Source organism: Aphanomyces astaci, assembly GCF_000520075.1.
Source record: "Aphanomyces astaci strain APO3 unplaced genomic scaffold supercont1.41, whole genome shotgun sequence".
NCBI lineage: Eukaryota > Oomycota > Saprolegniomycetes > Saprolegniales > Verrucalvaceae > Aphanomyces > Aphanomyces astaci.
The window spans coordinates 52,230-73,361 of NW_009798304.1; the positions used below are offsets into that span (position 1 = coordinate 52,230).

Consider the following 21,132-nt stretch of genomic DNA (forward strand, 5'->3'; position numbering starts at 1 on the left):
CTTATTCTTATCCTTTTTAAAAGTGTCATCAGGCATTAGCCAATAGCGTCGATTCGTGATTCGATTCAGAGACTCGATACCGACCGGTAACAATAATGGGGTCTGAAAATTTGAACCGAATACTTCGTACTTACTAGTACGTACAGTGATCCCTCAACGTTTGCTCCCTGGTATAAATTTATACTCCGTTAAATTTTATTCGATATTAATTTACTAAGGGCCTTATGACATGCATGCATCGTTTGAAAATTCAAAATTGAGGAGCCAACACCTCATATTGACAACTACACACACAAAGACATTTGAGAGCCAATGGATGCCGGTATCATCGCTGCGTTCAAGAGCCACTACAAGCGTCGTCAAATGGATCATGTTTTAGACATCATTGATGATCCTACCGTCGAGTCCGGTCGCGAACCAAGAAACTTGTACGCCGTGGACGTGCTCACGGCAATACGTTGGTCGGTTTCCGCCTGGAATTGCGTCACATCAACGACCATTCGCAACTGCTGGGCTCATACGGGGGTTCTACCTCGGAACTTGGGCCATTCACTTCAGCTTTTGCTTACTGTTAATTGACCAGCAGATAGTCACCCTTCAAAGTTAATGTTCGTGGTTTCTTTGTACAATAGGCTGACTTGGAAAATTTATATTTGGAAAAGCGAGCAAACGTTGAGGGATCACTGTACTTCGAAGTATATACTAGTACTACGTAGTAGTAGTTAATAGTAGTACGTAGTACTATTAATAGTATAACGTTATACTTCGAAATACTTTTAATATTACAATACTGTTATTTATAATACTTAGTATATATTAATAGTAGAAATAGTAGAAATAGTACTATTAATAGTAATAGTAGTACTCAGTAGTAATTAATAGTAGTACTGTAGTAGTTAATACTATTAATAGTACTACTATTACTAAGTACTAGTACTTCGTATTAATAGTACTAAGTATTATAAATAACAGTATTGTAATATTAAAAGTACAATTCACAGCACAGTATTAATATCAATAGTACATCATCGTAAGTCTAACGGATTTGATTGGGTGGAGTACTGTATTATGAATATTTTGAACGTTTTACATGACATACAGAACGAGTTCAAAATTCTGAACTGGCCATCCATGCCAAGACCGAAGGGCGACAGGGCCGGCGTCATGTCGAAGAAGCGCCCGCTTCGAGAAAAGCTGGCCATCGTGGAGGAATGGGAAAAGTCTGGGGGGTCCAAGTACGTGGTCGCCAAGAAGTATGGACTCCAGAGCAGCCAGATCACGCGGTGGGCGAGGAACAAAGCCACCTTGGTCGAGCGTGCATCGGCGCATCCCAACAACTTGACGCTGCATGTCGGTCGCTGTGTGACCAACCCCGATGCCGAAGAAAAGCTGCTTGCAATCTATCGACATCGGCGGGAGAATGACTTGCCAATGACAGCGAACATTCTCATCGAACAAGTGCTCACGATCGATCCCAACTTCCACCACGGCGCAAAGAAGGCCTTGACCAGTTGGGTGTATGGGTTCATCGAGCGAAACAAACTGGCGGTGTCCCGTTCAAAGCGTAATTCCGTGACGGAGGTCGCCACTCGTCGCGCGTCGGCCAAGCCGCGCAAGTCGACCACATCAACGACTGCTGCACGTCCAAAGGCCCCGATCGCAGGTGATGATGGTAAGGATGGCCAAACGTCGAAGCAAGCGAAGGGTGATGTTATCAAGGGCAACCACACGGAAGAGAACTCGCTGCTGCAACCGTCAACCGACACGGCGGAAGACTTGTCCGCGGCCGCATGCCGTCACGTCCGCTTGTTCAAGGACGCCTTGGGCTCCGAGTATTATTATGCTGCGTTGGATCTGCTGTCGGACCCTGCCGTGGCGAGGACATTCATGGTCATGGGTGACGACGATCGACTTGGGTGGTTGCAGTGGAAGTTGACCAAAGCAGCTTCGTCATAACTGGTTGGAGTTATAATGTGATGTTGCTGAGTTGCTCGATTCAAATGTCCTTCAGCTGACCACGTCACAGATGCGTATCCACCGGTAGTAGATATGGATGGCATATCCAGTAGGAAATCGTCATCCTCGTAGGGCTACGCAGGAAGCCTATTTCGTGAAGTCTGGCTACACTTTATGGGATCTCATCCAAGCACTGACAGTCGTCCGAGTCCCTTCCCCTTCTCATACCATCCATCCAAAATGGTAAGTCGTGTCAACCTCTCACGCTCTTTCTACAACTACTGCAAGGCCGGCCGTGGCACCGCCGCAGACCCGATGTAGCTCATCGAAATGCACATGTCATGACGATCTCCATCGTCATGTCACGTAATGTGTATGGCCTGTATGTGGAGGAGAACATCATCAGCATGAGTAGTGAGTAGCTGGCTGCTGTAGTCGTGCTTCACCTCAAAGTTGAATTGAATCGACAACTACTGACCTCAATTGCTAATGTTAGGTCCTCACCACGTCGATTCGATCCAAGAATGTACCAGGTCTACTCAACGTGCAGAACATGGAGCATCACGAAGTCATGATATGGTTGATGATGTAACATCCTGACGAGCGAGCCTCCACTGGAGCCATCCGACGCGGTCCGCCGTCCCCACCACCAAGAATGCGCGCGCCGCGGTGGCATCCGTGAGCATGTCCACAGCGTCAAAATAGCGATCTCCCAGGGCTTCTTTCAGCGCTTGCACTTGATGGCAAGCGTCCTTGGACAAGTTCATGCCTATGACATGGTCTGACAGCGCCGCGACTTGGTTGGATGCTCCGTCCGCGTGTGGTGATGGGTTGGCAGGCTCGAGTGCGGTGCTGCGACGAGTTGACGTGGCAAAGAAAGTGGACTGGTCTTCCGGGGACATGGCCTGGTATGCGACCCACATCTTGGGATGTTGTGTGGCGTTGTGGTGTCGGTAGTTTTCAGGGCGATACGGTGGGACGTACACCTTGATCGTGGTCAGCGTTTTCCGAAGGGCCCTTCCTTGCCGCTCCTCCCTCCCGAAGTGAACGCAGAATCGGCACTGTACTGACACGGCCTCACCCTTGGAGTCCCTCGATCGCACGTGCAGGCCATACATCACACCATGCTTCTCTTGGAACGGCGTCTTGCGCAAGCTTGACTGTTTCACTGTCAATTCGCTTGTCTTCATCGCCTGCCACGTCCAAGTTGGCACAATGCGTTAGTTTAGGTCATGTTCCTGTTAAAACAAGGATTTATCGAAACTAAAATGCCTGGATTAACAGAAATCGGCAGTTGATTTCCTCTTCACGGGAAATAACCTGGCATCATAATTAGGACATCAACCAGGAAATCGGTTTGTCACGATGGGAGTCAACCAGGAAATCGGTTTGTCACGATGGGAGTTATTCTATAATAACAGTGTATAACAATGTAAATATAAATATAATGCCAAACACGGAATCAATTATATTACGTTAATCAGCACGTGGGAGTGTAGGGCCAATCCCCCCCGCCTGATCGTGGAAACAAGGACGTCGACGAGGTCAACAAATTATACGCCGGATGAATAGCGCTAAGCTATTCATAGCTGTACCAACAGCTTCTTTCATCTATATGTACGATATATATATATATATATATTGGTCGAAACTATACTTCTACCACGCAAGCGACAACAGGGCAACGCTAGACGCGACCATGGACACAACTGCGACGCGGTTGGCCGCCGATGTGGCCGCGGGGGTCGAGTTTTGGGGGATCGAGTCCGAGAACGCGCACGTTTGGAACGCTCCGTTGGACAAGTGGAAGCACGACGCGTTAAAGTTGGCTTTCGATATGCCAATGTCACGGTAGATGTGGTCGTCGATGTCGACGGCGTTGGCGATGAGGGACCCCTTGACGCACTTGCCGTCTTCGAACAAATCGAGGAGGCGAATCGAGCTGTACGTGGCGTTGGTCAGCACGGGGAACTTGCGCACCCACGAGAGAAGGGCGTCGGCCGGCTTGGCGCACGAGCCAGGCACGTTAGGTTTGACGAACAACGTAGTTACGGCGGCGCCCGTGGTCGACGTGAACGAGTTGCCATTGACCGCGGCACATCCTTGGTCGTTGGGGATTTGAAGCGCCGTGAGCCCGCGACCTGTTAGCGCCACCACCGACGCGTCCGAAGTGTTAGTGTTGCCGCGGGTGAAGCTCTTGACCCACGAGAACCCACACGTTTGATTGGCGGCGCCGTTGAACCCAGGTGTTTGGATCGTGCACACGACGTCTGTGGCCTTCTCGACCAAGTTGGCCAGCAACACGTCGGGGGTTTCGCCAGTCAGCGCCTTCACTTCGGCCATCATGGCTGAGCAGCAAGGGTTGCTGTTGATTTGCTTGAAGATGGCCGGCAAAATGCCAGCCTTGAGGCAGGGCACGGACTTGGTCAGCGGTGTGCAGATCTTTTGTACGTCCGAGTCGGGGAAGCTGAGAAAGTACGACTCGTACGACGACGACACTTTGATGTTGTCATCGTCCTTGGTACTGCTGCCGTTTTTGGGGACGAGGTCGCCGCCAGTCGGCGACTGAAACGCTTGCATGAGCTGAATCAGATAAGGCGCCGCCGCCAAGCACGTGGGTTGGGCCAATAAAGTAGCCGTCACGTCCGCGGTGATAGTGTTCTCGTTCAACGTCCCAAGGCAGCCCACCCAGGACGAAGGCAGTTCCGACACGAGATCAGGCGGCAACCCCGTGGTTTTGACCAAGGCGTTCGAAGGATCCAGCTTCGTTGGGCAGTTCGTGCTGGTGGTGGTAGGGGAGTTGGTGGTTTGTGCATTAACGGCCGCGGCAACATATGCGACGAGGGCGAACGACGTCGTCTTCATGATGTTGTTTGTGTAGATGGTGAATCCAGGAATGACCATGCAATTGGGAATATCACCGTGAAACAGCTGGTTGTTTCGTCGAGAAATGTCGCATAATTCTGGCACGACCAAACGATTATGATATATCCCCTTTTATACTTGAATAATGTATTGATCCTTGTTTACACACACGCATTTGGCGAGTCATTTGCTAATTTTAAACAATCGCATACACATCGCAAGATATTATAATACTGTGAAGGTACTGAACGGAATCTATATCTTGCGTTTAATATGCTTCGTAGAACGGTCTAATCTAGACGCTTGTGGATTGATGAGGCCGCGCCAATTTTTTGCGATCCGTGCGATCCGTGTCAAGTGACTTGAGGAGAACCTTCGAGACTTGGGAAAATCAAGGAATGTCCACCTACATTCCAATTTGAATTAGTCACCCGACTCAATGTCAAACTGACTTACCGTTTGAATAGCTTTGTGTCCTACAGGACCTTCCCCTTCTTTGTTTTCCAGCAACGTTGTGTCCAACTCGACAAGAGCTTGGACAGACGCACAATATCTCAAGCAACCTTCGATGAGAATGCATACTGTATATTGATAGTACTGTTAGCTGCAAGCGATTGAAGGACATTAGAAAGGGCAAGTTCACTGTCACAGTAGTACTGGGGAGCGTAGTAGGGAATATGGGGGGATATACGTACCTATGGGATTTAACGATGGACCATAGTTTGAGCCGATTTACCTCCCTTGGCCCCTAATCGGATATACAGGGAAAATGGGGATTACCGTATCCGCAATTAACCCAAATATCCGGACGTAACGTTATCCTTATATGGTGCAAGAAGCCTGGAAACGACGATATTTTTAGCACTTTTTAGAGCGTTATAGTATTATTATTTCTTGGTAAATTAACCACAAAAACGGATAGATCTCGACAAGGCGAATCGATCAAAAACATTACTGTGAAGTATTGGGGTAAATAGAGAAATTTACAGGACGACACACCAGTACATCAGTGGGACTTGTTCCACATTACTTCTTGTGATTGTGAAGAAGTTGGAGCCCACAGAAAGGTAAAAAGAACTTAGCCCTTTTTGAACTATGGGCCCCCGCTCCCCCCCCGAGGGAGGGCCCCCGATTATGTGACCCTGGTGGCAATGCTCTCCTGTTGGTTCCTGATGTATACGTATAGGAAGCTGCATAACGTAAACACCATGCCATGTACCGTGCATCCTATCAACACATTTCCTGCGGCAACTGTAATACCATGGCTACATCAAGCTCCAGTTGACACCCGTGCCCATAACGGCAATGTCTTCATCCTCGTTAGCTGGTTCTAGTATAGTTTTATGACTCAGCACGCCACGTTAAGCACCCAGAAGCTCATGCAAAGCACGTCAAAGTACACAAGTTGACTTTGATCAAGTAATTGAAAAGGTGGTGTGTCCTTTCGAAAGATCCAACGGGGTTTTGGATGCGGTCATTGATTGGCTGGATTTTTCGAAGCTTGAAGCTGCCCATTTTGGCAGCGCAACGAAGTCCGCTCATGGATGCCCTTAAGAAGCGGCGGACGGAAGCGGCGGTGGAAGCGGTTCGATCGAAGAAGATGAATATCAGCGAAGCGGCCAAGGAGTTTCGTCTCCATCGCATGTACATATCACGCCGATTGCATGGGGACGTGGGCCTGTTTTCGATGCGCGGGCAGTCGAGTTTGCTCACACCACACCAAGAACAAGTGGTGCTGGACACGGCGCGCGCCAAGATCCGGCAGCACCGTCGGTGTTTGAGTCCCACCGAATTGGCGACCGTCATGCGCGAATGTGTCCAAGCCAGCGATTCCTCCCGGAAACTGCCCAAGAATTTCCCATCCCTTCGACAAGTGCGGAGCTTCGTCGACCGCCATCGAAAGAACGACCCGTCGCGACAGATTGTCACCGGCACCGACGACACGAAGCAACCAGTGCCTGGATTGCCTTGGGCTCCCGATGCAGTCAAAGCGTGCTGAATAACTTGAATACGAAAGTACAATGTTATGAAGGTCACAGCATCCTTCGTGCAGAAATGTACGCGTATGCTTTCGACTCCCTCCCTCCCTACATGTAGCCCAAACAAACCACCAACTCACTTGCATGTACATTGACCCTTTGGGTCACGGGAGGTCAACGTCATAGGTCGGAGCAAGCCCACGCGTCAACACGTTGTAGGCAAGGCATGACGGTTAGCTAGAATACCACGGCATTTTAAACCTGTGCAAGAAGTGTTGAATCGATATAGTACCACATGATTGATACCAATTGCCATATTGATACTGTACATACACAATGACTGTAAAGTACTACTTCATGATTTTCCAACGCCACTACTGTACCGATCCAACATGGCGATCTTGGTCTAAAAATAGACATTACGTTGGCATGGAATTTTGGTCACTTCATGGCGATTGGCACGGATGTGTTGACACATTTTACAACCATCCAAGCATGCGCTCGCTCGTGTACTGCTCTGCCGTGGCGGGCTTTGCCGCGCAGAAAGCAATGAGTTACTGCCCATTGCCGAGCGACGCTACGAGTCCGTTGTATGCTATGTATCGGGACAACAAAATGGACATGGCCCAACAAATGTTGGGGCTGCCGGATGCGTGGCTACGCTGCCTCGGTGCGATAGACGTGAATGCGATCGCTGGAACTATCCTCGCCTCCGCGTACTCGCAACCAATGTGTTTGGCCGCTCTATCCTTCGCCACGGCATGGTCTGACACCGTCCAAACCGAAGCCAAACGACTTGATTCCCCCACTGGCTCCTCTGTCGCTTTAAACGACTGGCCGGTTGTCACGAACGCAGCCGTCCAATCCACGTGCGTATCTATCATCAACGCTTTGATTCCGTGCCTTGGGGCGGCGATTCTGCCTCCGTTGGTGGACCAAGTGAAAACAAACCCCTGCTGTGCTGGTGCTGTGGCGAACGTCACCACCATGCTGGGTATGCCCCTCGACACCTTCGTCCTCAAACTACTTAACTACACGACAGATATCGTGTGCGCTACCCAATTCCCTGGGTTTAACGGCGCGACCAACCAAACCTGCGGCTTTTCGTGGTTCCAAGCCTTCACCAGCACCCAACCTGCGGGAAACGAGGCCCAACTTGTCGAACGCCTCCTTACGTCCCTGCAAATCCCCAACGACCAGGGCTGTGCCGCCGCCCAAGGCAATCCATTTGTGACCACTGCCGGGGTCCCCATCGCGCAGCTGTTTTCGAAACCCATCGTTCCGGACGCTTGCGTGAAACCTGTCGACAACCTCTGGCGCTGGCTGCGCCTCATTCCTAGCTTCGCGACGGCTTCGTGGAACAACATGCGGCCACTGGATGCGCTCGAGGATGGCAAGTGCGCCAACGTGTCGGACATTACACTGCGTGGTGGCGTGTGCGTCCACTTGACCAACGGCGGCTTTGACTCGTGTCCGTTTGAGACGGCCTGGTCAAGTGCAGTGTTCCCGGGCGAAGGCACGAAATTTGCCGTGGCTTCACCTACGTCAACGCTTAAAACATCAGGGATAGCATGCCTCGTCACGGTTGGAATGGTTTTTGCTGCTTGGTAGCTAGCTAGCTAGCATACGATACGAATTGTACGAAAACAAAGAGTAGACCGATAGTATGGAGACATCAAAAATACCCTTTCAAGGTGTACGTACTGTATACTTGTACTTGCTTGTCTGGCCGCGCAGAAGTAATTCCAAGGGGGCATCATACCGTTAACCAGAGTAAGCCGGTCAATAAAGCCAACGACACCGACCTCCTTCGATGTTTCGTGGGCTGAATGAAGGACTACTGTATGTACAGTTGACCTTCAGATCCAAATCTCCGTGTCTACCATTTGTTTTGCAAGACCACAAGGGCACTCTTGAGCGAGTACGTACATACTAGGAGGATGCAATGAAGTGCACTTGGTAACTATGTTCCAGCTGCTTTTAACGGAACAGTAACGTAGGCAGCAGCATATGTGACCACCCAGGTCTTATAAATACGCACACACATAACATTCAACGTTAAGTTACGACGACACTTCACGCTTGGGTCGTCTGGTGATTGCCGACGGCGGACGTTTGTTCCCACTGTCGTCGTCTCCATCATTGTGCAGCCACGTCGACTGCTGGGCTTTCCGGAGCGTGCCGTAGATCCACTGCATGGTCGGCCGATCAGTCGGATTGTCTTGAAAGCACGCCGTGAGCAATTCTCTGTGCGTGTCGCTGAGCTCTTCCCCCATCGGCAACCGCTGGCCTTCCAATACCCGCACGGCAGCTTGCAGCGGTGTCAAGTTGGCAAATGGCTTGGACTCGAACAGCGTTTCCCACGCCAGCACTCTGTGCACCAACCAATATATCAACATCATCATAAACAGTAGCTGCCTTCAGCCACGTACCCAAACGCGTACACATCCGCCTTGGCCGTAAACCCATACGGCGGCTGCAACGTCTCGGGCGCCATGTACTTCAACGGCCCACTCCCATGTTGTACGAACGCGCCGCCGGCGTGCCCCACGCGGCGACACATGCCAAAGTCGCTCAAGATACCGCGACCATTGTCGTCCACCAGGACATTCCTACCTCATTGTCAAGAAATATGTACAATATATATGCAAAACAACAGCGTTTAAAGCCAAGTGGTCATGATGAGTGAGTACCTTGCCGCGAGATCGCGATGGACAAACCCAGTGGCGTGAATAGTATACGTGGCAGCCGCTACGTCGGCCAACAACAAATCCTTATCCAGCGTCGAAGAAGCAAACTGCGATTCGAGCGATCCGAGGGGCATGAAGGATGTCACCACACTCAACGGCGTCGACAGGTCGCTGCATGCACCCACAAAAGGAACCATGTGCGGATGATGGCCAAACCGATTCAGAATCGCCGCTTCGTGCTGGAAGGCGGCTTGAATGGCATCGCCAGACGACCCGTACTCACTCGCGCGAATGGTCTTGACGACTACCTACACCCACAACCACCATCATGTCATGGTGACTTTTAATGGGGGGTACTACTCAACCTCCTGGCCGCGGAATCGCGCGCGGTACGCATCGCCGCCCGCCCCCGACCCAATCCACTCGTGCATGTCCAAGTCGACGTACGGGATTTCTTGATATGTGTCGTCTAACACTTCCAATACGCTTTCAAGGCACTGCACCATGTCATCATCCACATCGTCGTCGTCGTCGTCGTCGGTTTGATTGGTCGAGACGGGACGCCGGCATGAATCATCCATTGTGTGCACAAGAATATACGACCGCAACGAACACACGACCGAACCCACGACCAACGTCACTTTGAACAACACGTGGCCAGCGTCACTCTGGCGGTGCCCTTGACTTTGCAGGCGAAAAGCCAGTCGATGCAAGTCCCCAGTCCATACCTACAGTATGGTTAGTCAACCCCATTTGTAGGCTTACACCAATGGACAAGTCACCTTGACATGTTCCACTGTTCAAACGAATCATTGATTGCCCAGATGTAATACTCCTCATCTCCACGTAGTACACAAGGTCGTCAAACGGCAAAGTCTCAGAGATGCAGCGCTTAGACATGTATATATAAGTCACAGTGAGAAGCGATTGCCCATGAATATATATTATCAAGTCGATTCGAAATTGGAGTGGGGTACTCACTCGAATGAGCAGCATCAATCGGCAGACAATCGATCGACCAATCAAAACCCATAACCCGAATGAAGTAGCCAATGAAATCCTCTCATCGATCAAGTCAACATCGAATTAGTGTGGAACTTAAATTAGTGTGACATCGGACGATTCTTCCATACAAAAGTCAGTGCAAAGAATCGATCGATAGATTTGGCAAAGAATCAGCACAAAAGTCCAAATTTTGGGTAAAAGGACAATATATATAAATCATCTACATGTAAGCATCGGAAGACCTACCATGGATTGGGAGGCGGAAAGTGGGTGGAGCAGATTGAATCCACGTGGCACATCCAGCGTGGCTTGAATCAGCGTGCCGTGACTGACGTTCTGGAGCAACGTTTCGCGGGACAGCGACCGATGGCCCATCGTGTCCACCGCCAGTTCGTGCATGTCGGCTCGCTGGGTGTCGGCAAACACCCACACATGCAACGAAAACGAATGACTTGGTCGAATTGTACGAGGACCGTACATGGCAAAGTGGGCATCTTCAACATTGGACGAAGGATTGGAAGGATAGGGAGGATGGGGCAACGCTCGGCTGACTCGGGGTCGGGTCATGGGGTCCAAGACAGCAGGCGAGGACGCCGGCGACATCGTTTCGTACGACGATGGGGGCTGCGTGGGGCTCAAACAGTCGTACGCGGGCGCTGCGGTCGCCACCCGAAGCTGTGGCACACGGACCTTTTCAGGCACGCAAAGGAGTGTCCTGTCTTGGACTTGCTCAGATTCATGTAGTGATAGTGCCAGAGGTGCGTTGGGAGATGACTTCTTGGCGACGTAGCCAGTCGAGGTACCCGTGGCTTTAGAGGTCACGTCGACCATGGCCACTGGGGACAACGTATCGGCCATGCATGTTCGACCGGAAGACACGCGGGAATATGTCGTGAGAGAGCGATGAACGAGTTGGCGGCGGCCGTCGACGTCTGGTCGCGCAGGTTGATGATGATGATGGTGCAACGATGGAGGCAACGGAAACGAAAGTGGCGAGTGGGGAAATGTGGCCTGGAGATCGCGACGGAAGAGCTCGGGCGCTTCGAATATCTTGGCATATGCCGTCGAAGACATTTGAGCGAGCACTGTGAGGGCGAGGTCGCACGCCCAGAGACACAGCACAAAGTACGCGAGGATGCCGAGGCGAGCGACGAGCGGGTGGAAGGCGTCGAGGCGGGTGGAAAACACGTCCATGTTGATGTTCAACGCGCTAAGGTATGTGGAATCCAAGACGAAGAGGAAGAGGGGCAGGCTCGTGAGCAGCCACCCCACGCAGGCCTTCCACACGACGAAGTATGCGAGCGACAGACCTACTGTCGCGCGACACAAGTCCCAATGGGAGACGTGGTACAGCGACGTTGGAGACACGAGGTTCATGAGCGAGATCTCTTGCGTCCACATCCACGCCACGAGCTTATACACGACGCGGCGCCGTCGTAGCCTGCCGCGGAAGTGGAAAAGCAATCCACACGTGACCACGCCTAGCACGAGACAGACGACGAAACCGACCCATAAACTCACGGCGAAGACCCAGTTCAATACGTAGTAGACAAAGATGCGTCTGTACGACCTCGGGTCCCGCGACCCCAGCCATCCATCCAGTGACGGCGGCGGTGTGGTTGTGGCGGTGGCCATGGGAGCGCGTCCCAGGTCTCGGAATGTTGATCTTTCACACCCATGTGGGATAAACAGGGCAACATATACGGACAATATATATATATAGTCATATATATGGGCAGAATAGATAAGCTCTTAGATTTCCAACAGCTCATCCATAGAAGGGCGGCGTTGGTTGTACAGCTCCGCTCACTGGTGATCTCAGTCCGCGGAGGACCAGCACACGCGCGAGGCGAGCCTGCGGCCGTGTGTATGTGGCCATGCAGTAGTTTCACGGCTTCAAATCTAATACTCCCGCACGTGAAACGACCATTCTTGGCGCGGTAATTTCAAAACAAGCGCAAAGTAGCCAATGAAAGAGGAGAACTCATTGCACCAATCAGCTTCCCTTGGTTCAAGAATACCGCCAATGGGACTTGCAATGGGCTCAATATCTACTTTGATTGGCTAATAATGTGCAGCGCCAATTCCGGATGATTCCCATATCAAGTTTGCAAACAACAACATGGCGAGTATCAGGACCACAGTGGGCAACGAAGGTGCGGGAGGTGAGGCACCCGGGACGGCGGCGGCGACTTCCACTGCCCTGACGTCGGCCATCCCTGGCGCATGCAACGCCACATCGTTTCTTGCCCGGAGGGACAACGCAAACGACTCGGATCTCAGCGATGGAGAGGATTCCGCCCCTTTGATAGCGAAGCGTGTCGTTGTGACGCCAGACATTTCGACTCCTGCCATTGCCATTCCTTCCGATGCATCGAGCGAATGCGACTACGACTCGGAAGAGGAAGCGAGATTGAGCAGTCGTTGGACGTGCCAAACCATCCGGTCGAAGATCCAAAAGTTCCTCGCCACGAAAACCATGACCCAGACCGCATTCCTCAAGACCATCGGCGCCAACAGCAATTCGTTCGGGCGTTTCATGAAGCTTAAGGGCTCTTTTGGTGGAAGTCAGAACTCGACGTATTGGGGCTCGTTGCGCTTCTTCGATCGCCTCGACAAGAAGACGAAGAAGGAAAAAGCTGCAGCAAAGGCAAGCGGCGCCAAAGCGAAAACTGCCGTCAAGCGCAAGGCAGTGGATACTGACAAGGACGACGACGAGACTCCTGCGGCCAAGAAGAAGAAGTTCCTGGCACGATTAGACCAAATCGAAGCGGTGGAACTCGCCGAAGACATCAAGGTCTTTGACGACTGCGACGTCGTCCGCGACAACATTCAGGCGTTCCTTCTGACAAAAGTCATGACCCAGACAGCACTTTCCGCGCATTTGGAAGTGTACGTGGCAGTGTTGAGCAAGTTTCTCGCGTGCAAAGGCAAGCGCGAAGACGTCGGGATCGTGTACAAGGCGGCGTATCGCTACTTCGAGAAGAGCGCCTCTTGGACAACGTGCCCAAGACCAACAAACGCAAAAAGGTCGAAACTGACCGACCAGAAGGGTACTCCCTCAAGCGCGACCCAACGCACTTCTTGGTCCATATCAGTGAAATCAACCCCAAAGTGCGATGGTAGAAGTGTACGTACATACATATCGACTTGTCATGGCTGTATATAGTAACTCTTATATGGAAAACACGAACGTTGTTGTGCTATGTATTATGGATGCTCTTATCCTAGTGAAGTATGATCGACAGCACTGGTTGCTTGCCTAGAGTACGTACGTACGTACCCTTGTACAAACCATCGACGTGAATAGTTAACGTTAGTATGGATCATTCGGTACATTCAAGTCGCATACTCCGTCATATCGCATCGACATACACTGGATAACGTTAGAGCTTTGCCGCGTCAATGCTGTAGGTTGAGACTTCTCTAAGCTTCGACACTACCCGGTACTATTGGGGGAGGATTCCACTCATATTGATATTAATATAGGTTCCTGGAGCGAAAGGAGCAATGAGGCAAGCCGACTTTGTCGTGCATGTATGTATGTAGATGTACTGCAGAACGCTAGTACAGATATGCATAACGCTAGTACATGTAGTTACACGGCGTCCGAGTACTGTTGCCCAGTACATGCATGTATGCTCGTTTCTTGGCGCCAATTTCAAAATGTCCGAAAAGGAGCCAATCAAAGTGGAGATCTTGGGCGACTGTATGCACCAATCAGCTTCCGTTAATCCTGAAAATGAGAAACATTCCGCCAATGGGACTTGGCGTTGACATAATGATTACATTGGATTGGTTAATAATGTCCAACCGGAATGCGCGCACTTTCGCCATTTCTCATTTGACAACAACATGGCGAGTATCATCAGTACCCCCAAGGGCAACGAAGGTGCGGACGCTGCGGCAGCGGGGATCGCCATTGGGACGGCGACGGCTTCCACTACTCCGTCTACGGTCATCCCTGACGCATACAAAACTACGTCGTTTCTTGCCCGAAGGGACAACGCAAATGACTCGGACTCGGATCACAGCGATGGGGACTCCACGCCTGCGATTGCGAAGCCTATCGTTGCGACGCCTGCTGTTGTAACACATGCTACTGCGACTCCTGCCAATGCATTAAGCGAAGACGAGTACTACACAGATGATGACGAAACATTAAGCAATCGTTGGACGTGCCAAACGATCCGGTCGAAAATACAAAAGTTCCTCGCCACGAAAACCATGACCCAGACGGCGTTCCTCAAGACCATTGGCGCCAACAGCAATTCATTCGGGCGTTTCATGAAGCTCAAAGGTGCGGATGGAGGAAGTCAGAACTCGACGTATTGGGGCTCGTTACGCTTTTTTGATCGCCTCGACAAGAAGACGAAGAAGGAAAAAGCTGCGGCAAAGGCAAGCAGCGCCAAAGCGAAAACTGCCGTCAAGCGCAAGGCAGTGGATACTGACAAGGACGACGACGAGACTCCTGCGGCCAAGAAGAAGAAGTTCCTGGCACGATTAGAACAAATCGAAGCGGTGGAACTCGCCGAAGACATCAAGGTCTTTGACGACTGCGACGTCGTCCGCGACAACATTCAGGCGTTCCTTCTGACAAAAGTCATGGCCCAGACGGCGTTTTCCGCGCATTTGAACGTGTCCGTGGCAGCGTTGCGCAAGTTTCTCGCGTGCAAAGGCAAGCGCGAAGGCGTCGGGATCGTGTACAAGGCGGCGTATCGCTTCTTCGAGAAGACGCGCCTCTTGGACAACGCGCCCAAGACCAACAAACGCAAAAAGGTCGAAACCGACCGACCAGAAGGGTACTCCCTCGAGCGCGACCCAACGCACTTCTGGGTCCATGCGAGTGAAATCAACCCCAAAGTACGATGGTAACAAGGTTGCATGTCGCTCTATCGTTAATCATGGCTTTTTAAAGGAACAACTATATGGACAACTCATTGCATCGTACAAAGACACTGGATCGAGAGGATGGAGCCGGCTCGCTCAATCTGTCATATGATGTGTCCCCATTTCCATATTGATGCATGTTTACTACATTCAGAACAGACGCCGCGCCGTCGACTCTGGAAGTTCGTACACAAGTAGTACGATTAGAGTGACTGCAGTACCATATGTATTCCTGTACTACCAGTAAAGCATCGGCGAAACACTCCGTGAATCGTACACACGACGCTATGACGTGGCACCCCCGACAGAAGTCCCCAACTCTAAACTACTAGCTACCTACCCTCACAGGTCAGGGCAAGTTGGAGGGTGTTAGTGAAGAATCTCTCCATCGTACGAGTGAGAAACCGCGAGGACAGTACAGCCCTGTTGGTGTCCACACAATATGTGACACAGTGGGTTGCATGTTAAAATAGGAAGCACACGACACAGCTAACAAACGAACGAATGAACTAGGTGGGGTTGTAATAGTACCACATGGGCGCGGCGTCGGCGGGCGGCGGCACTTGGATGTGCGGTCGAGTGTGGTCGTACGGGCGATGATACTGGTGGAGGGGGGTGATGAAATGGACTTGCTCCATCAAGTGGGTCATGGTTCCGGCTGAGTGGAGGGGCGGGATGTCTTGGAAGGGGCCATCAAACCCACCCACCCCTCGTCCTTGGGGCAGCATGCCTTTGAGATCGACGTACGACCCATGGCGCGGGATGGCGGCGGGGGGGTCCATGGCCGCGTCCGCCCAAGACGTGGTCGGAAACGGCGAAGTTGAAGAAGATGCGGTGGCGGCGAGGGGGGGCTTGTGTCGGGTTGTGCCCATGCGATCAGGTCGGTTCTTTCGCTTGATGCGGGCCATGCGATCGGGACGGTGGCGAAGGAACTCGGGGTGCGAGAACGTGCAAATGGTCGTTTGGGACTTGGTCCACTTGCGAAACCCAAAGTAGTTGAGCTGGCGCTGGAAACTCGCATAGTTGGAGTGCTTAAAGTACTTGGGCAGAATCGTATGGGCGATGCTCACCATGTCCAAGATCTGGATCGACGTGCCGTCCGCTGACCACGCAATAATGTGCGGATCTTCGTTGTCGAGGATCTGAAACAGATACCGCAAGAACTTGGGCACCCCGACCTTGCGATGCTTGACTTGTTTGTACGGCGACGACGACGAACACGACTCGTCGCTTTCGTCTGGGGTACTAGTACCATGCTGCCGCTCTTGGTTGTTGTTGGTCATGTGCTGGAGATGAAGATGATGGTGGCGCTGCTGCTGCCCATGATGTTGTTGCAGGTGTCGTGCCAGTAAAGTATCCGTTGGTGTGCCCGGGACGTGGTAGTTGTTGGGAAGCTGCTGCTGCTGCTGTTGGGGGAACACAGATGCTACCGGTGACGACGTCATACTAGGATGGCTCTACGTGACTGCACTCGCAGCTTTGAATGCAGCTACGTGGGGGCTGTCCAGCAAGAGTCAAATGGGGAACTGAAATCTTCGAGCACGGCCCGTTTCACGTGAGCATTCCACGTCAAACATGGCCCCTACCCCTCGACTATACAAACGGCAAGTGATTTTCCACCGTGTAACCGTCCACACCACTGCCAAACCATCGAACGTTGGGAATTATAGCCAAGGAAGGTTGACCACAGCAATGAATCGTTCGTTACCCCAAGATCGTCGAAACCATCCTCGCCAGTGGCTTTGCAACTGCCAAAGCCTTCGCTTTGCCCTTGGCCTCCTCGTCGGGGGGTTTCATGCAACTTGCGTCGTCGCCTCAAGACAATTGGTCACTTTCTGTGCGCGGGCGAGACTGAGTGATACTATAGCCATAGATAGCCGCGCACTTCAACCCTCACAGGATGTATCACCTTTGTGATGCTGATGTGGATCCATCTTGTTTGTATGAATACTTGCGATGGTACATTGCATAGCAACAGGAACGTGGAGCTAGTATCGTTACCAGTAGTCACAACACTATTGTACCCCAGCATGTCACGTTGAATGGGAATCCCTTTCCCACCCACGTAGCCCACGGCGCAAGTAGTAGTAGAGCTGTACCTGTACCTACCCCTTCGCCATATCGTCGAGACCTTCCCTTGTCTACCAGTCAGTATGTTGATCCGACTCATAATCCCTCTCGACTACGTCCTTGCCCTCGATATGTGGGTTTGATTCTTAAGTTACACGATTGGATGCTGTGTAATCACTTGAAACTTTCTCGTCCAGCGACCATGTCCACCATGTGCGCGCTGTCTTCGTCCACGGCATCCAGCAAGCTCGGAAACATGTCGTGCGCGAGCAGCAGGACCAGCTGCACCGCGTCGACGCGGGGCATTTCACAGAACGCGACAAACTGGCCCGTGTCCTGGAGGTGGGCTTGCAGGTCTGCCGCCGCCAGCAGCTCTTCGGTCGAGTACTCGTACGTCGACACGACAGTCGCCTTCTTCGTCGCTTCCACCCGGGCCATGCGATCGTCAAACGAGAGCCGCGCCATGACACGTCCGGTGCTCGACCCCGTGTTGAAGCCGCTACTGCTACTCGTGGTGGCGGTGCTACTGGTCGTGGGCATGGAGCTGCGGTTCGAGTAGTACTGGTCTGTCTTGGGTGTGTGGGGGTTGTTGTTATTGTGACCGGTACATGAGCTCGTGGTGCTCACAAATGAACTGTTGTCTTGGCAACGCGGGTGGTGCGAGTGGCGGCCAAGTCCGATCAAAGCAGCACTCTGCGACCGTTGCAGCTGCGGCGACGCCGACGCTTGGACGACCCGCATCCACTCGACCAAGTCCGACTCGGTGTCGGCGCCAAAATAGTAGACGCGTCGCTTCTGGGCAGACGACGGAGGCTCCACCTATGATTGTACACGAGGATAAGTACACTCATGAGAGTCGGGTCTGTAGCTACGTACCTTGAAAAAGTGACATGGGTGGCCCACCTTGGCCGTGAATTTGTGACATTGCCATCGATTTACCGTCGCTCCTTGCAAAGCCACAGACCCATTTGCATGGCAGTTCGTGTCGCTCTTGTAATACGTGAGAGTCCCATCTTTCGCAACACACCACCGACGCTTCCAGTTTTGGACAAACCCACCCTAGACACAGATACAACCCTGTCACATATGTACAACCCTGTCACATATATACATTGTTCGTACTTGTTTAAATAACCACCCGCGCTTGATATAGCACTCCTTTTGACGCACGTCGTGGGGCACAAGGTCGGGAAGCATTTGATTGTGAGGATGAGAATGTAGATTCGTTGTTGGTTCGAATTCACACGCGACACTGAAATGGTCTGGGAATCGCTTGTGGTCGGTTGCGCCGTCAATGTCGGCTTTGGTCAACACAATCGATCCGCGCGATGTGACAAAGTCCGTCCGCAGGGTAAAGTGGCACAATTGGCTTTCCTTTTTGCCCAGCACGGCCGTCGCGTTCGCGTGGAATATACGCACGAGAAAGTCACCTTCGACCACGCACTCGGTCTACCATCACGGTGATATATATATATATATATATATATACTATTATTGCCACGTCGAAAGTAACGAGGTTTGGGGCCGACCAATCAAAACCCACAACACGAATCCAAACAGCCAATCAAAAAACATTCTCCACCCACTCCACAATATTGAATTAGGGGGGGTGATGATGATTGATTGATACAGTAGGATGTTTATAATAAAAGTCAGTCCAAAGTATCGATCCATGTATGTGATAAAGCAGCACAAAAATCACAAGACGAGCATGGGGGTTGTTGGCACTAACTAGTATAGTACTATTAATAGTAGTATATTGTCAATACGATTCAAAAGTGGAGCAAAATTCGCAGACAATCAATATCGACCAATCAAAACCCAGAACAAAAATCAAGTAGCCAATCAAACTCTACAATAGTAGTATGTGATATACGAATTACACTGAAAGGCGGCATTCTCTCTTCCCATCCAACATTTACAGTAACTACAACAATGCGATCGATGGATTCGGCAGATCAACCCCAAACAACTCCAACGTTTGCTTGAAAGGGCAATATATATATATAGCTGGGACGGACGTACGCGAAAGACAAGCGTCGTGTGTGGGTCAGTGTACGATTGGAGTTGAGGGGTGTCCCAGGCACTGTTGTACAAGAGTTTGGATGGCACGTGCTCAGACGGCGCCGGGTGGACCTTAAGATAGCATGAGATGTGGTGGAAACGGGTTGAGTAGTGATGAATAGATAGACAGCTTACAAGAAGAAACGGCGAACATCCCCCAGCATCCACGTACGGCATGCCCGTCATGACAATTTGCCGTAAAAACTACATACCAACATGGTCACGTCATTAAATTGTTATGACCAATAGCTGCAATATGTGATTGCGGAATAGATAGTACTACTAGTCGTAGGAATCCTAGCAGCCAGTATGAAACGTACGAGCTTTGTGGCGCGGGGAAGGGGCGGCAATCGGTAGCCAAGACGATCGGGGCGGTATGGCAACCTCGACAAGTACTAGACACACCAACAACCCCGTTGTTGCCTAACTCATGCTTCTACACTGGCGTTCGTACCTTAGTAAAGTAGTACACGTATCTGGCTTGGCTTGGGTAACGTACGCCTTGGCCACGTTTCTTCCAGAAGATGCCGTTGACCATCTGGACATACTCGAGCAGGTCCTGGTCCGACTTGTGGTAGATGGAAATGCCATACTCGCTACAACCAACGACATGGACGATGATGATGACGTGAGAGCGCGCGCGTACTCTTCGAAAAAGCCAATCACAATCAGAAAACAAGTCACCACGACCCCCGTCCGCCCTTTGCCCGCCATGCAATGCACCACCACGACGTTATCGGGGTCCCGCGTGTACCAATCCAGCATGCGGTTGAGAATGTCCACGAGAACCTTGTCAGGACGACGGTGTGTCAGAGGTCAAGGGCATGGACGTCTGTCGGTGTCATGAACGAACGTACTTGGAGTGGTGGTGGGTGATGGTCTGGGAACCCGCATTCGTCGACGCGATCGCCAAACTTGTGCCCGTCGTAGTGGCTACACGCATATATATACATTCGCCATATTATTGTTCCACCATTCACACCAAAGACATTTGATGAGATACCGTTCGCTGAGATTGTAGATAAAGTACTTGTCTTGATGCTTCATGTTCAAGAACGACGATACGTCCGACACGTCGTTGCGGTACGTCTTTTCCACACCTGATGCGGGGTACCCCATCGCCAACACCCTGGGACACGATACACATCAACACTCGCCCATAGACGCCATCATCATGTACAGCGCCTCCGCTACTACCTGTCGTGGATGTAGGTCAAGTCGAGGTCATACCCGTCTTGGGTGTATCGATTGCGAGACCCAGAGATCGCATTGCGAAGGACTTTCATCGCGGTCGCGACAGAATGGAAGTAAAATTTGTCGGCTCACAAAACAATCGAGTCAGCTGTCCCTCCATTTTGATTGGTTAGACAGTCGAATTTGCCAATTATTTCCACCAATCACATGCATGATACATGTGGTCGATTGTACATTTTTCAGGTCGTTTTATAGGCGTGGGAGGGATATTTTTAGGGAATATGATCCGGTTAAAGAGATTGTACCTTTTATGTAGTATCCAATTCTCCGGATAACATTCCAGCGACTTGTGGGGGTACCACAAGAGCCAATCACAGACAAGGACTAGGGAACAGACAATAATATGTGTGCACTTTGAA

The 21,132-nt window shown here is 51.3% G+C and overlaps 10 protein-coding genes across 14 annotated transcripts; 4 read left to right on the forward strand and 6 right to left on the reverse strand.

Annotated features, from left to right (window-relative positions):
- Positions 1–312: 312 nt before the first annotated feature.
- On the forward strand, positions 313–1,995 carry H257_12467 (hypothetical protein; the record flags this gene model as incomplete). The annotated part of the gene is made up of 2 exons (XM_009839679.1): positions 313–525; positions 1,102–1,995. 2 exons carry the CDS (start codon positions 313–315, stop codon positions 1,954–1,956), a joined length of 1,068 nt encoding a protein of 355 aa, XP_009837981.1. The 3' UTR covers positions 1,957–1,995.
- Positions 1,996–2,397: 402 nt separating this feature from the next.
- H257_12468 (hypothetical protein) lies at positions 2,398–3,199 on the reverse strand. Its single transcript, XM_009839680.1, has one exon. The coding sequence runs from the start codon at positions 3,144–3,146 to the stop codon at positions 2,526–2,528; it is 621 nt and encodes a 206-aa protein (XP_009837982.1). The 5' UTR covers positions 3,147–3,199; the 3' UTR covers positions 2,398–2,525.
- A 206-nt stretch (positions 3,200–3,405) lies between these two features.
- On the reverse strand, positions 3,406–4,851 carry H257_12469 (hypothetical protein). The gene has a single exon (XM_009839681.1). It carries the CDS (start codon positions 4,819–4,821, stop codon positions 3,616–3,618), a length of 1,206 nt encoding a protein of 401 aa, XP_009837983.1. The 5' UTR covers positions 4,822–4,851; the 3' UTR covers positions 3,406–3,615.
- Positions 4,852–6,311: 1,460 nt separating this feature from the next.
- Positions 6,312–6,897, forward strand: H257_12470 (hypothetical protein). Its single transcript, XM_009839682.1, has one exon. It carries the CDS (start codon positions 6,362–6,364, stop codon positions 6,818–6,820), a length of 459 nt encoding a protein of 152 aa, XP_009837984.1. The 5' UTR covers positions 6,312–6,361; the 3' UTR covers positions 6,821–6,897.
- Positions 6,898–7,258: 361 nt separating this feature from the next.
- Positions 7,259–8,605, reverse strand: H257_12471 (hypothetical protein). Its single transcript, XM_009839683.1, has one exon. The coding sequence runs from the start codon at positions 7,787–7,789 to the stop codon at positions 7,355–7,357; it is 435 nt and encodes a 144-aa protein (XP_009837985.1). The 5' UTR covers positions 7,790–8,605; the 3' UTR covers positions 7,259–7,354.
- Positions 8,606–8,834: 229 nt separating this feature from the next.
- On the reverse strand, positions 8,835–12,152 carry H257_12472 (serine/threonine protein kinase). Of its 3 annotated transcripts, XM_009839684.1 has the most exons (5): positions 10,742–12,152; positions 9,856–10,218; positions 9,494–9,798; positions 9,233–9,412; positions 8,835–9,173 (listed from the first exon to the last, which is right to left on the reverse strand). In XM_009839684.1, exons 1-5 carry the CDS (start codon positions 12,128–12,130, stop codon positions 8,864–8,866), a joined length of 2,547 nt encoding a protein of 848 aa, XP_009837986.1. In that variant the 5' UTR covers positions 12,131–12,152; the 3' UTR covers positions 8,835–8,863. The 3 variants fall into 3 exon arrangements, with proteins under 3 accessions (XP_009837986.1, XP_009837987.1, XP_009837988.1); XM_009839685.1 differs by having other exon boundaries at positions 8,835–9,412; XM_009839686.1 differs by lacking the exons at positions 8,835–9,173; positions 9,233–9,412 and having other exon boundaries at positions 9,426–9,798.
- Positions 12,153–12,611: 459 nt separating this feature from the next.
- On the forward strand, positions 12,612–13,621 carry H257_12473 (hypothetical protein; the record flags this gene model as incomplete). The annotated part of the gene is made up of 2 exons (XM_009839687.1): positions 12,612–13,448; positions 13,508–13,621. Exons 1-2 carry the CDS (start codon positions 12,618–12,620, stop codon positions 13,619–13,621), a joined length of 945 nt encoding a protein of 314 aa, XP_009837989.1. The 5' UTR covers positions 12,612–12,617.
- A 722-nt stretch (positions 13,622–14,343) lies between these two features.
- Positions 14,344–15,439, forward strand: H257_12474 (hypothetical protein). The gene has a single exon (XM_009839688.1). It carries the CDS (start codon positions 14,351–14,353, stop codon positions 15,368–15,370), a length of 1,020 nt encoding a protein of 339 aa, XP_009837990.1. The 5' UTR covers positions 14,344–14,350; the 3' UTR covers positions 15,371–15,439.
- Positions 15,440–15,828: 389 nt separating this feature from the next.
- H257_12475 (hypothetical protein) lies at positions 15,829–16,899 on the reverse strand. The gene has a single exon (XM_009839689.1). It carries the CDS (start codon positions 16,828–16,830, stop codon positions 15,895–15,897), a length of 936 nt encoding a protein of 311 aa, XP_009837991.1. The 5' UTR covers positions 16,831–16,899; the 3' UTR covers positions 15,829–15,894.
- A 670-nt stretch (positions 16,900–17,569) lies between these two features.
- Positions 17,570–20,835, reverse strand: H257_12476 (hypothetical protein). Of its 3 annotated transcripts, XM_009839690.1 has the most exons (11): positions 20,717–20,835; positions 20,523–20,648; positions 20,377–20,452; positions 20,166–20,308; positions 19,974–20,115; positions 19,840–19,914; positions 19,655–19,723; positions 19,481–19,591; positions 18,578–18,904; positions 18,332–18,514; positions 17,570–18,274 (listed from the first exon to the last, which is right to left on the reverse strand). In XM_009839690.1, the coding sequence occupies exons 1-11, from the start codon at positions 20,803–20,805 to the stop codon at positions 17,630–17,632; spliced, it is 1,986 nt and encodes a 661-aa protein (XP_009837992.1). In that variant the 5' UTR covers positions 20,806–20,835; the 3' UTR covers positions 17,570–17,629. The 3 variants fall into 3 exon arrangements, with proteins under 3 accessions (XP_009837992.1, XP_009837993.1, XP_009837994.1); XM_009839691.1 differs by having other exon boundaries at positions 20,377–20,648; XM_009839692.1 differs by having other exon boundaries at positions 19,974–20,308; positions 20,377–20,648.
- Positions 20,836–21,132: the final 297 nt, after the last annotated feature.

Excerpts from the sequence above, each read along its gene's own strand:
- H257_12468 (XM_009839680.1), bottom strand. The coding sequence starts at position 3,146 with ATGAAGACAAGCGAATTGACAGTGAAACAGTCAAGCTTGCGCAAGACG.
- H257_12469 (XM_009839681.1), bottom strand. The coding sequence starts at position 4,821 with ATGAAGACGACGTCGTTCGCCCTCGTCGCATATGTTGCCGCGGCCGTT.
- H257_12470 (XM_009839682.1), top strand. The coding sequence starts at position 6,362 with ATGGATGCCCTTAAGAAGCGGCGGACGGAAGCGGCGGTGGAAGCGGTT.
- H257_12471 (XM_009839683.1), bottom strand. The coding sequence starts at position 7,789 with ATGGTGGTGACGTTCGCCACAGCACCAGCACAGCAGGGGTTTGTTTTC.
- H257_12472 (XM_009839684.1), bottom strand. The coding sequence starts at position 12,130 with ATGGCCACCGCCACAACCACACCGCCGCCGTCACTGGATGGATGGCTG. Across the intron at positions 10,219-10,741 it reads TTTCCGCCTCCCAATCCATG|GTATGGACTGGGGACTTGCA; the intron begins GTAGGTCTTCCG and ends ACCATACTGTAG. Across the intron at positions 9,799-9,855 it reads CGCGATTCCGCGGCCAGGAG|GTAGTCGTCAAGACCATTCG; the intron begins GTTGAGTAGTAC and ends TTGTGGGTGTAG.
- H257_12474 (XM_009839688.1), top strand. The coding sequence starts at position 14,351 with ATGGCGAGTATCATCAGTACCCCCAAGGGCAACGAAGGTGCGGACGCT.
- H257_12475 (XM_009839689.1), bottom strand. The coding sequence starts at position 16,830 with ATGACGTCGTCACCGGTAGCATCTGTGTTCCCCCAACAGCAGCAGCAG.
- H257_12476 (XM_009839690.1), bottom strand. The coding sequence starts at position 20,805 with ATGAAAGTCCTTCGCAATGCGATCTCTGGGTCTCGCAATCGATACACC. Across the intron at positions 20,453-20,522 it reads ATCTACAATCTCAGCGAACG|CCACTACGACGGGCACAAGT; the intron begins GTATCTCATCAA and ends ATATGCGTGTAG. Across the intron at positions 20,309-20,376 it reads ATCACCCACCACCACTCCAA|GTTCTCGTGGACATTCTCAA; the intron begins GTACGTTCGTTC and ends CGTCCTGACAAG.